Source organism: Platalea leucorodia (assembly GCF_965183815.1).
Source record: "Platalea leucorodia genome assembly, chromosome: 17".
Taxonomy (NCBI): Eukaryota; Metazoa; Chordata; class Aves; order Pelecaniformes; family Threskiornithidae; genus Platalea; species Platalea leucorodia.
The window spans coordinates 2,715,598-2,728,691 of NC_138839.1; the positions used below are offsets into that span (position 1 = coordinate 2,715,598).

The 13,094-nt window shown below is 35.5% G+C and overlaps 1 protein-coding gene across 6 annotated transcripts in view; it reads left to right on the forward strand.

Annotated features, from left to right (window-relative positions):
• Positions 1-13,094, forward strand: part of NADK (NAD kinase) — a 35,912-nt gene that overhangs the window by 9,208 nt on the left and 13,610 nt on the right. For 5 of the 6 annotated variants that reach the window (XR_014230058.1, XR_014230059.1, XM_082329070.1 and 2 more), the window contains exons 3-11: positions 2,551-2,634; positions 7,157-7,286; positions 7,830-7,938; positions 8,198-8,283; positions 8,575-8,677; positions 9,525-9,676; positions 10,193-10,292; positions 10,925-11,082; positions 12,270-12,352. Coding sequence is in view for 4 of the 6 variants with exons in the window: in XM_082329070.1 (XP_082185196.1) it covers positions 2,551-2,634; positions 7,157-7,286; positions 7,830-7,938; positions 8,198-8,283; positions 8,575-8,677; positions 9,525-9,676; positions 10,193-10,292; positions 10,925-11,082; positions 12,270-12,352 (1,005 nt within the window). In the remaining 2 variants the exon portion in view is untranslated. Of the gene's footprint in view, positions 1-2,550; positions 2,635-4,833; positions 4,925-7,156; positions 7,287-7,829; positions 7,939-8,197; positions 8,284-8,574; positions 8,678-9,524; positions 9,677-10,192; positions 10,293-10,924; positions 11,083-12,269; positions 12,353-13,094 lie in introns of those variants that run through there. The other variant, XM_082329072.1, reaches the window with a different exon arrangement.

Here is a 13,094-nt window from a genome sequence, read left to right on the forward strand (position 1 = left end):
TGCACTAATGATTTGTTACTGCCAAGCAATAGATTAGTTACCAGTTCCTGTGTCAATTGAATTAAGCACAGGAAAGGCATATTTCCCGTTCTTTTTAATGGAATAATTCTAATAGCGTTTATATAATGTTTCAGCAGTTACATGACTTAAGTAAGTTTTACTCCCATTTACAGATTTGCTGAAGGAGGTGGGAGGGAAGTAAGGCGGAACAGTTCTGACTTGGTCCAGATAATCTCATCCTAGAGCTAAGAGTAATCCTGTGTTTTGGGAGGGATTTAAGTTTGAGGATAAATGACGTTTCAGAGCTCCTGTTTATTTGAAGACAAATATATTAACTCTTATTAGATAAATAAATGGAAAAAATTAACTTTTTTTTTTTTTTAACCTATTCAAATAGCATTTTTTCTGTGTTTTGGTTGTCTCTGCCTGCCTTAATCTCAGCCTGGGATGACTTCTATGCATCGTCCGAGCAATTAAATTAACCTAATAGGTGGTACTCAGTTTAAATGACTGAATTATTACACCAGTCTTTCTCAGCAGTAAAAGCACAGAAATTTTTCAGTCTTCAGTAATTTCAGTCAATAGCGATTGATTTCTTGTTTGTAAATTTCTGTATTGCCTTGATACCTAGAAAAAATGTTTTTGGTTAGTAAAAGCTCTGCTTAAATAGCCTATTTTAGCAAAGTCAAAATTGTGGATTCTATTTGTGAATGATGGAAAGAAAAGGGAACTGTTTTGAATGTAATCTGTAAAAAGCAAATGTTTGTAATGGGGGTGGCAGGGAAACAAAACCAAAAATTAAAGAGACCTAACCTAGTATGTGATAAAATGAACTAAGGCCTGGTACTGCAGATATATATCTCCATATACCTTAGAACTGAAGGCTTTGTGTTTTATTAATTTATTAAGTGTAAAGATTTAAACAACAAAAAAAGTGTTTAAATGATCGGGACACCATTTCTGTGGTTTAGTGGTGGACTTGGCAGTGCTGGGTTAATGGTTGATGATCTTAAAGGTCTTTTCCAACCTAAACAATTCTATGACTTGACCACGGCAAAAATATCTGAAGGTATTGCCTGGGTGTTGGAGCTTTCAATGTAAATGCTTGTCAAGACTTACACTGGGAAACCTAATTTATATGCGTTACTGTACCTTATTGAGATGAAAAGCACTCATTCAGCTATTTTATGTGTATTTCTACCAGATTTAATCATTGTGAATGTCCTGTTCTGAAAGTGTGTTCTCTTAGGTAAGATGTAGTGCTTCAAGAAATATAGAAACGAAAGTATCGTAGTTATTGTGTCTGCAGCAGTCAAGCTGATGTCACTTAGGAATTGATGCAGACTAATCCTTTACATACATTAATGTCACACAACTAACAATCATTGTAGTGTTGTTTTGTTTTTTTTTGCTGAGAACATGGCCCGAAAACAACAGTCTTGGGCTTGTTTTTTTGTCTGTATGCTTAGTTGCTTGCTTATTGTCAACAGAAATTAATGCATGCCTAAATATTAGGGAAGAGAAAGTGCTTATACTATATAAACAAAAGACCTGGCTTATGTTTTCTATTTTAATTAATTGATTAGGCACACTTGTTAAGTGAAGGTTGTGAGACTACTGAATTACATAACGAAAACTGAACCTGCTGCTCTTTCGCTCAGCTAGTGTTATTACAGAGATATTTTGAGTTTCTTTTGAATGTTGCCACAAGTCTCATTTGATAATTTCTCAGTGTTATTTAATAGCTTCCTATATAGTACCTGTTTGAGTACTCGAAGTGCTAAATGCTTGTTTGTGCTGTCATGTTGGCTATTATTTAGGATTACAACAAATTGAGGAGTTGAACAATGTGTCTTTTAGTTATTTAAATTCCTTCTTACTCTAGTTTAAAAAAAATAGAATTTTTTAATATGTAAGAATTACATAGCTATTTCTAAAACAGGAATTATCTGTGCTTTGTTTCTTAAACATAGGTTTTTTCCTTTTCACATTAGGGGGACCTTGAAAATGGATTACATTTTTATAATTTGGGATTTATCTACACGTTTTTTGGGTCTCTCTGAGAGACACAGGTACTGTTCTGTATTGTAGTGTCCAGAAGAGTTGAGACTAAATAGAATCTTTGCAGGCTTGATGTGAATTCACAAAAGCAACTTGAGAAAACTTGACCCATATCTTCTTTGAGGCTGTGATGATTCCTTTGTGCAAAGTGAAGATGAAATGAATACAAGAAGAATATGTGCCTGGTACTAATATTTAGGAAGTGATTACTCGGAATGTGGAGGGGATAAACTGTGAGCGAGGCTTCAATTAAAATTGCTTTTAAGGACTAGGTATAGGAGTTAAGTTTTAGATTTGAAATGTGAGAGCTAATATGTGTAAAATTACCTTGGCTGGTCAACCACAAATGTAGGTTTAAGAAATGTACTTTTGCCCTATATTGCCTAGTGCAAATTTTTCAAAGTGGTTTTGGTGGTTGGGGAGCTAATTATACCCAGTTTGTCATCACATTTCTTTTACTTATTTTTTTTTTTTTATATATATATTTAGGAGAACACGCTCCTTGCATGGACCATGCCCAGTGACCACATTTGGACCAAAGGCCTGTATGCTGCAAAATCCTAAAACGATTATGTAAGTACTTGTCAAATGAATGGTATTATGTTTATTTTATGTGAAAGAAGATAAGTTTGCTTTTCTACCATTCACCCCCCAGTCAGCGTTGTTTGTATTTTACCTGATATTTAGAGATTTTCATGTTGCTTGACTGCCAGCTCGGGGTCTGCATTGCCAAAATTGGCCTGCCGTTTTATCATACATTGACCATTCAAAAAGTCAGTCTGAGAGAAGAATGGATAGCGCTGCTCAACTGTATTGTCAAGTAAAACCCCATTAGATGTGTGTTAGCTTGATCTGCATGTTGAAAACTATACTAGGGGTTTGAATGTCATTGTTTGTTTTTTTGTTTTTTTTCTCCCAAGGGATGATAGGACATCATCAGTATTTCTCTGTATGGATTTATAGTGGTTTTGCTGGTTGGCATACTTCCTGCAGGGTAACAGACATAAAAGGAAGTTAATTTTACTAGTTTTATATTACTAGTTCATGTGGTGTTCTTAGGCCCACTGTCTCTACTACCTAAACAATGGGAGTTTTCTCACAGCTCAGTATATCTATTTTGGAAAAAAAAATAGCCATTTCACATAAAAATACATCAGGGCACATGAATAGTATTAAGTACTGAAGTTTAGTGTAGGCATGTTTCACATAATCTGCAATCTGTAGTTTGATGTCAGCAATGGCAACTATAATAAACACTTGCCAACATGATTATAGCAATCTAATTACGATATGGAGAAGCTATTGGTAGCGTTTTGTTTATTCCATCAAATCGAAATACATAAAGAACAGTGTTTCTGAATGATAGAGGAACAAAAATGTTTATGGTCAACACAAGGAAAGGAGGAGAAATTGTTCTGTGTACTGAGAAATCTGAGGAAAGCTTTCTCCCTCTGTTGGTATTGTGTGTTTGAGCTCGTAGTTTGAATTTTTGTATTTGATCTATAGCACTTCCAGTGTATTAATATCACTAAGGCAAGTTTGCTTTTAGACTCTGCTGATTAAATTTATGTGAAAATAAGGGTTGATTTCTGCTTAGCAGGTGTATAAACGTTTTAATTTTGTAGGTTGGGTGGTATACAAGTGTTGCTTTTTACGCCATGTATTATATACTTAGTAAATGGTGTCTCGACTTGGTCAAAGAATGTCAGGGTTCTACAGATTAACCAAGTTAGTGGTTCCTATTTTTGTGCCTTTAAAAAGTTTTATTTCATTGTTCTTTCAGTTAAACGTAAGGTATTTGAATTGAGTATTTATTTGCCTAAATCTTTACCTAAATAGTAATAGTCTTCCTCAAAACAGGTTGGTGGTACCCTGACTGTGGTTACAGAGATGTGGCGGAAATCTTGCAGTGTACAGTAACTCTTAGCTTCCTCATTCTTTCCGTCTGTTCTAAAGTCGGTGGCTTGGAGCGCTGCAGTTCATCCGAAAACCCAACTTGCACTGTGTGTTTACCCACCTGACGGCGGTGAACATGCTCCTCCCCATGGGCTGGGCCAGCGTGGCACAATATAATGATAGTGGCAAGATCAGTTGAGCACAGAGGCTGCAGGCGATACTAAACGCAGGCTCCTTGCCAGGGAAAAGACTGCTTATGCAGTGTTCAGAACAGCTGGGGAGAAAAAGATGCTCTCAGGTGACTGAAGGAAAGGACTATTTGAAGACCAAATTGTACATTACTGTTTTTACTATGTGTAAGCTTTTTGTTGTGGCTTCTAAAAACAAGCAAAACCTTTTTGTTTGGGTTTTTCTTCTCTACCGTTAGTAATATTGTTAAACTCTCTTCACTGGCGAGAATTTTTTAACAGAAAATTTTACTTTTAACGTACAGGCGTAAGTTGGAGAAGGTCTTGGTTCTCTTTAAGTGCTAGTGTTGATGATTGTATTTTCTGAAGACTGTTGTGTAAGATGACCAGAGGAATTGTACAACTACTCAGTGAAAAAACAATCAGGTGCTTGTGTGGTTGAGGAGAGGGGAGGTCAAATGCCTGTTTTTAAACTTTCTTGAAATGGGCTTTTCCTTATGAAATCTTGCCTCTGAAGATCTGTAATTATTGTTTTATACAGGATTTTTCTGTGAAGCCTCACAACTTTTTATTGGGACTGATTGAAATACTTAACTGGGAAAAAATTTTCAGAGAAAAATGTTTTCTTTTGAGGTAGCAGTTTATTAATAAGTGATAAAAGCTTCAGCCTTTTTTTTTTTTTTTGGAGCTGTTGCATTTGCCTGACTTCTGGAAAGAAACATGAAGGTCTTAAAGCATGTTATGAATAATCTTTCATTTAGTAGAACTGCGTGGAATTGGTGAGTACAGTTGAAACAGGCAGTCTTTGTTTGAATGAAGTCTTTATTAGTTCTAGGTTTATTAAGTGAAAAGCAGTGCTTCAGTCTTTAGTTCTTTGCAGCTTTAGAAGATAGCCTAATCATCTTGAAATGGTTTTGGGGGTGGTTTCTCTGTGTATTTTTTACCTTTTAGCAGTATTGAGATTTGAGGAATTTAATTTTGTGAAATGAACTTTAGTATAGAAAACGCTTCCTTAGTCACCATTTGTATTGGAAATAGCATATAAAACTTCTGCTTCAGTTCCTTTGCAACTGTTTGACAGCAATAAACACATTAATCAACTCTTCCTATTTTATTTTATTTTACTGTACTTCATTTTATTTTACTTTATTTTCAGTTTAACTATTGGTCAGTTAGTCAAGTCAGAGGAAGCCTCCCAAATCCATAGTTGTCTCAGATTCATGGCAATATTTGAGACAGAGTATGGTATCTTCAAAACGCCCTTACGCTGAGCCAGGGGATTTGACTAGACCAGCACCAGAGGTGCCTTCCAACCTCCACTGTTCTAGGATTCCTTGCCTGTAAAATACAATGAGATGAAATATAATGTAATGTTGAAAGCCTGTATGTGTACTGAGGCTAACTGCATATTTGTATTCTTCTGTGTTGTGCAATAATATTGAGAGGGAGAGAGAGAGACGGCACTGTTTGTTAGTAAAGGATATTGGTATTAGACTGCTTCATTAATCTATAGTTTCTGCTGTGTTTATATATGAATGTAGGCATTTTGGAAAATAAAATCAGCAGGTTATTCCACCTCCAGCATCATCATCTGTTTTATTTTAACCCTTGAAGTGCTAAATCCAAATCTCTCTGTAAATTTGTAAATGGCTTGTTCAGCATTTATACTAATCTGCTTTGCTTTATGGATTATATCTGCACCGTATGGAAAAGGATGGGATGCTTGTAATATGTGAAATACAACTGTGAAATTACGTAGCTTAGGAGGAGATATAAATGAAGAAGGAAAATACAGCTGGGTATTCCTAAATCAACTAGAGCTACTACAACTGTATTATAGAGCAACATGAGGGTTCTGCTACTGAACCCTCTTGAAAGCTGCAAAATTATTCATGTACATATATTTAGTTCTTGAGGTTCTCAAGTCTTAGAATGCTGTCCTGACAATAGGCAGACAGTAGTTTTGAAATACTTCGGGTTTGTTTTTTTTTTTTTTTAATTTAAAGTAGTAGTTGTGCTACTTTAAGCAGATAAACTTGTTTTTCTGCTTAACAGAAAAATGTTATCAACACTAAGATAAAACTAATGTATAGATTAGAGTTGTAAAGAAATTTTGCACAGAAGTTATATATGTTTACGTATCTGTAATGTTTGCCTGGAATAGAAGTATACAGGCATCTGTTCCTGTTTAAGTCCTTTATTTATGAGGCTTTATGATAGGAAGTATAAGAGTTGCAAATGCAGACTTCCCAGAATAGAGTTTATGTACTACAGTTTTTCATAGTTGTTAAGGCTTATCTTGAGGATTTAGTGCAGATGACCATGTAAATCTTGATTATTTGCCCTTCTCTTGTGATATTGTTGTTCAGTATTAGTAAAAAACCTCTAGAATTTTTGTCTGCATCTGCAGGCTTCAAACTGTATTGAGAAAACTGTGACTGTATACTGGTATTGGTAAAAAAAGTGCTGAAGGAAACAATGCTAAAAAGAGAAGAATATTTGGGTTGGAACTTTTGCACTATTTTTTAAATTTACATTGACTTAAGCTGTTTAACTTACAGTATTGGATGGGAAAAAAGTTTATGCTGTAGCTTTTTCTGATATTCTAATTGGATGTTTCTCCTTATTTTGAGTCAGCTCAAGAGGAGAGAGCACTAAGGCAGGATAGAGGAAAGCGTTATGGCTGGAAGCATCAGGGAAGATGTCAGTTAGTTCAAGAACTTGATCCAAGAGCTTTTGTAGTGCTTCTGTTAAAGTCCCTGTTTGCAGGTGTTACTAGCATGGCAGCAGTTACAAGAATGGACACCTTAATACTGCGTTACCGTCTTAATATAGTAAAGCATTGATTGGTGTTCATTTTTTTCAAAAAGCATCATTACAATACGAACTACTGCATCCTTCTTTCTGTTGTTCTAGGACTGCATGCAATTATAATTAAGAATATATTCTTAACAGACCAGAATGTTGTCAAAGCAAAATGTGTTAACGTTGTCTTTTTTTCTATTCTCTAGGCACATTCAGGATCCAGCAAGCCAGCGGTTGACATGGAACAAACCTCCCAAGAGCGTCCTTGTTATTAAAAAGATCCGTGATGCCAGTCTGCTGCAGCCTTTTAAAGAACTCTGTGTGTATCTTACTGAGGTAATGAAATGAAAATTCTATTTTTTACCATAATTAAAAATTTTACATCTAAACTGTTTTCAATTACTGATTCTGTTGAATGTGGGATATGCAGAATTGTATAGTGCAAACAAATAATTTTCCCATTGCCACTGGAAGTAGTAAAACTTGTTTCAGAGCTTAAGGTTGGTACTTAAGTACTTTAAGTACAGACCTTAAAAAAAAAAAAAAAAAGTAAAGTCAAAACTTTACTTCATTCTGTTTGCAATTCTAAGTTACAGGGAATGGGATATGAAAAGCTTTAAGCCTTGAACAAACAGCAATGGTACTGTATCATGTAGACTGTATTCCAAAGTTTAGTTTAATTTATTAGATGGTCTGTGCATGCTGCAAAATTCTCATTAGAATTAGACCACATGCTAAAAATAAACCCCACAACCAACAGATGCAGACCACTTCTGTAAAATATTATTTATATGTTTTAAACTAATACAAATTCTAGGGAGAGTCAAATATTTTGTTATTTTAAGAAGTTATTAACAAGCTTATCTTACCTCTCTTAAGGAGAACAATATGATAGTGTATGTAGAAAAAAAAGTATTGGAAGACCCCGCTATAGCTAATGATGATAATTTTGGACCAGTGAAGAAGAAATTTTGCACCTTCAGAGAAGGTATGGTAATGATTTCTTGAAAGTAAGGTTGAAGTATATTGCTTATTTGTCTTGATGTTTCCTTAGTCATTGGGTCAAGTTTGTACAGCTAATGCGTCTTTTGCAGCTGTTGTTACATCTTAGTTTTTGTTACATCTTAGTTGTGTATGTTTATATTTGTGAGTGAATGTTGCACTTAATGCTGCACTTAATTTATGTTAGGAGATTAAGACTGTTGATAAAACTTAATTCCAAACTTCTATTTCAATGTTGCTTCTAGATTATGATGATATCTCAAATCAGATAGACTTTATCATATGCCTGGGAGGAGATGGGACCTTACTTTATGCTTCTTCGCTTTTCCAGGTTGGTCTTTATGGGGAATAAACTTAAAGACCTCTCTTCTTTTTTTAAGTATTTGAAGGTTGTGGTTTTTGTATTCCCCTTTGTTATTCAGGACGGCATTTGTCCTTTGCTGTTCACTTCTTTTTTATTAAGCCCGTTTTACCCTATACCTTCTGAAAATAATGTATGTAATGTGTTGTTTTTATTATGCGTAGTTGAAGTTACATCAATAGTCAAAATATGTACCGGCAATTAGTTGAAGTATGAATTGCTTTTATTCAGTAGCTTTTAAATTCTTTTCTTTATTGATAGGGTAGTGTACCTCCAGTTATGGCTTTTCATCTGGGATCCCTTGGATTTCTTACTCCATTTAATTTTGAGAATTTTCAGTCCCAAGTCACTCAGGTTATAGAAGGTAAATTTAAGGGGACAAGGTGTGGTGTTTCTTTTTGTTACATTTTCTGTAGCTTTTTCCAAGACTAGTAAATTTTCGTAACCAACTCATTTAGGTTGTCCCGTAAGATTGAGTCACAAGAAATGTATGCTAAGCTAACAAAAGTATTGCATTTCATTGACCCGTTCGGTGCTGCTTTCCATGCTATTCTGTAAAGGAAAATGGCTAAGAAATAACTTTGTCCTGTGTGGAGTAAACAAGTAAAAGACAATGCAGAATTTATGTTAAATGACAGATAAACATACAAATAGAGCGTAACTCTGAAGTCTGTGGTAGTCTGTTTCTCTAAGCAGTGCAGTGCTTAAACACTGAGAAGTGAGGCAAATAAAATATTAGAGGAAAGAAATACTTTGTTTCTTCAAGATGAGATTATTTGAGTTGCATCCTAAGTAGATTCCTGAAAAGATGTATAAAATTCTTACGTTGCTAGAGTATTGTCTTTTAATAGGTGTTTCTAATGCACTGATTTTCTTTAAGCTTAGCTTTTCTCTTAGTGAAGATCCCATGAGCCTAACAGTGTTTTCCAATCTTGATCATGTCCATATAAAACTTAAATTTTCTTTTTACATCGTGGGGAAAGGGAGGAAGGACTGGGTTCAAATTTGACTTTAATTTTGCTCAGTACTACTAAAAATGATTTTTGAGCTTTAACCAACTGTAGAAAATTATCTTGTGAATGAAATTGGGAACGTTGAAAGCACGGGCAGTAGACTGATGGCATTTCATACAGTTTGCTAGTCATTACAGGGTTTTATTTACTATCCTAGCATATCATTTTTGTGTACTTTCTCCTATATTTCACTTCTAGGCAATGCAGCGCTTGTTCTACGAAGCAGGCTGAAAGTGAAAGTAGTAAAAGAGCACAGAGAGAAGATGACAGTACAAAATGGTATAGAAGAAAATGGAGTAGTGTCTACAAATATAGAGAAAGAAGCGGGCAAGCAAATTATGCAATATCAGGTCAGAGGGCAAAATAAGCAAGAGAACTAATACGCTGTTTGTAAATTGCGTTGTACTTGTTTTATTACAACTTTCCCCTTTTCCTTAGTTTACTTACATTAGCCCAGCAGTATGGGACAGATCTATATTGTTCCTGTTCACAATATGTGCACTAAATAATGAAGTGGTGTACCTCATTACCTTCTGCAATCATAAGTTCTAGTATTGTACTTTCCTGTAGTAATATTTTCCTTCTATTTTGAAGACAAAGTGGTAGCTCTAAAATGGGATATTCCAAGGATTTTTACAAGTGAAAAGAAAAACCCTGCACATTGTTAGTAACCAGCTTCTGGAAATAATTTTTAACATCTAAAAACTTCAGCTGGCACTTGATAAGAGAGAAATGTAGAGTATAATTTGACAGGTACTAAATCAGCATGAATTTTTCAAAGATCTGGAAAGCATGTTTCGGCCTGTCATTTATTACATTGCTAAGTCAGCAACAGCGGACTGGTGTAATATTTGATGTCATGGCAGGTCCTAAATGAAGTTGTAGTGGATCGTGGTCCTTCTTCTTACCTTTCCAATGTAGATGTCTTTCTAGATGGACACCTGATAACAACAGTACAAGGAGATGGTGAGTCTGCTTCTTGAGTTAAATTGCTTTTCGATTCATGTGTACACTGTTGCTATTTCACTGGAGGGTTTTCTCACATGGAAACAAAATCCTAAGCTTCAGTTCACTGGTGACAGAAAACATTAGTGTGCAAAGAATAGGCATATTTATTCATTGGTAACTAATACATTCGACAACGAAGCATTAAAGTGTTGTAAGCTTTGTTTATGGACTTGTGAAAGGAAGTGGCAGTTTCTTTGCATGTGATATGTTAGGACTAAGGGCAAGAAGTAGCTCAGGAAAAATTTGCTTGGATATCTGGAATATGCTGAAGGCTCAAGATCTCAATTCATGAAATACAGAGGTTCATCTTTAAAGCTCTTACCCTTAAAAAAATGAATGTCACTGTTACAAAGTTGTGTAAGCTGAGATCTCGAAGTTTATGCAACTTACATGAAGCCATAGAACAAATGTGCTGTGCCAGGACTAGAAGAGTTTCTGACTTTTTGTGTATTAGACTGCAATTCTCCTGTGAAATACAAGTTGATACGTTTTCTGCTTCGTTTTCATAACAGTGCAATTTCTTAGTCGTCTTCCAAAATAACACATTGATTGTAATGCTAATGTAAGTGAATTTTTTGCTCCTTTCACAGGAGTCATTGTCTCCACGCCGACTGGTAGCACTGCATATGCAGCTGCAGCAGGAGCTTCTATGATTCATCCAAATGTTCCTGCAATAATGATCACCCCAATCTGCCCTCACTCGTTGTCTTTCAGACCTATTGTTGTTCCTGCTGGAGTGGAACTCAAGGTTAGTTTCCGTTATGTTCCTCCTCTTTCCAAGTTAAAAACTTTTGTAATAACCATGTGAACCTGACCAAAGCAGAAGAGGTTAGGAAATGCTGTGTATCTCCTGCATTCTTTCATTTGGAGGAGGACCAGATCGAGTCTGGTTGAAGAATGCATCTTTGTTTAAAATAATGTACACACTAGCAGAATACTTTACACTGCTTCCTACCGGATTGTAGTTGTGTAACGTTCTGCAAAATGAGAATACATACATTTGCATTCTGGGTAATAAAATTTTACATAATTTCGGCTAAAGTGCATGTAAATCAGTGGTGTTTAAGGGAATGAAAAGTTCTACTTTCATGGCTAAACCAACAAATATTGCAGATTTTGAGTATCTTGGTATAATTATCTGCAATTCACTAATTATTTTTTGTTAATGCTGTCTTGCAGAAAAAAAGGCATGTAATACCTGAATATAAAATGGACTTAGTTAATGTGTATTTTTAACAAATACCCGTGTGTAAGGAAGAACCCCTTTCTGCTTCTTGTACCTGTTACAAGCTTCCAGTCTGCTTAAGTTGGAAGAGAGCTAGTGTGTTTAGCAGGGCTCTCCTAGGGATGTTAGAAGATTAGCATTAAGAAATAAGTGTGCACTGGGGTTTTTGTTCCTGTTTTACAACATAAATTGAATGTTTATTTGTGGCACTGCTCTCAGATTACTTTCATGTCAGTGGGTGTTACTGGCCAGTGGTAGTCAATTCTTTTCTCTTAAGAGGAATGTGTGTTAAATATGAGCAAAACTTCCTAAATTTCACGGCTTTACATTCATTATGTATTAAAATCTATTTTTCTGGATTAACTTTATTATTTTTCTTGAAAGAGATGCTAAGTCAACTCATGTAACTGAATTAAAGTATGCGCTGGCTTTAACTGGAATGTCTTTCTGGTTTATGACCTTGTACTTATAAAAAGGGGGTTTACTGCATGTAGAAAAATATATGTATGTATACCAAACGTCAAAAGACAGTTTGGAACTTGTGTGGTATGCTACTGCGCTGTTATTATGGACAGATTACAAATTTCAGTGCAACTGTAAAGTTGCAAAGAGTCAATTCTGTACTCAGAGGGAGGATGGAGGAGGTGTTTGTTCCTTGCTCTTGAAAAATAGGTTTTGGACCTGAAGTTTAGTTCTTTTCTCTTTTTCAGATTATGCTCTCCCCGGATGCCAGGAATACAGCATGGGTTTCATTTGATGGAAGGAAGAGGCAGGAAATATGCCATGGAGACAGGTCAAGCCTTTTTTTTGATTGTAGCATTTCTCTATAAGTATAGAAAATACTGATTCATGTACTTCTCTCATTCTCTAACATGTGTCAAAAGGGTTGCTGGCAGTGAAGAAACAAGCTTTTATAAACCCTGAGACCTCTTACAGCACAAACTGCGCTGAAAGTATTTCATTTCTAACTTGAGTTTTTTTCGATCTTCCTATGAAAGCAAGTGAAAAGTTAAGACAAAAGCATGTAAACGTTGCATGCTTGGCAAGGAAGATGGACGTGTCTTTAGAAAATTCTGTGAATTTAACTTAAAGATAACTCTTAGGAGTTTGAGAAGATGTGAACCAACAAGAGTTGCATATAAGCAGTGGCTCTGAATAATGCCATATGGTTTAAACTGTGTTAACTTAGCGAGTGGTTGTGGTCACTTGCGATACCATTGCCTTGAGTGGGCAGAATGCAGTGTATGAAGTTTCCTGTTTTTATGTGCAAAATGTGGTGGCTTTTCCTAATAGGAGGTGATTTAAGGCAACTGTGTGATGTGTGACCGGTTGACTTGCTATTCAGGATGACTTTTTTTTTTTCTTGGTCCGTACAAGTTGCCAGGAAGGAAAATGTATAGCTGGCATGACACTCCATCTTGAACTGTTTGTATTTCCTCTGAGGTTGAAAGATGTATAGAATAGATCAGGAGACTAGCAAGGATTCAAACATGAGATTTGGCCTTTTGTGAGATGCTAGACTTCTTAGTGCTCTT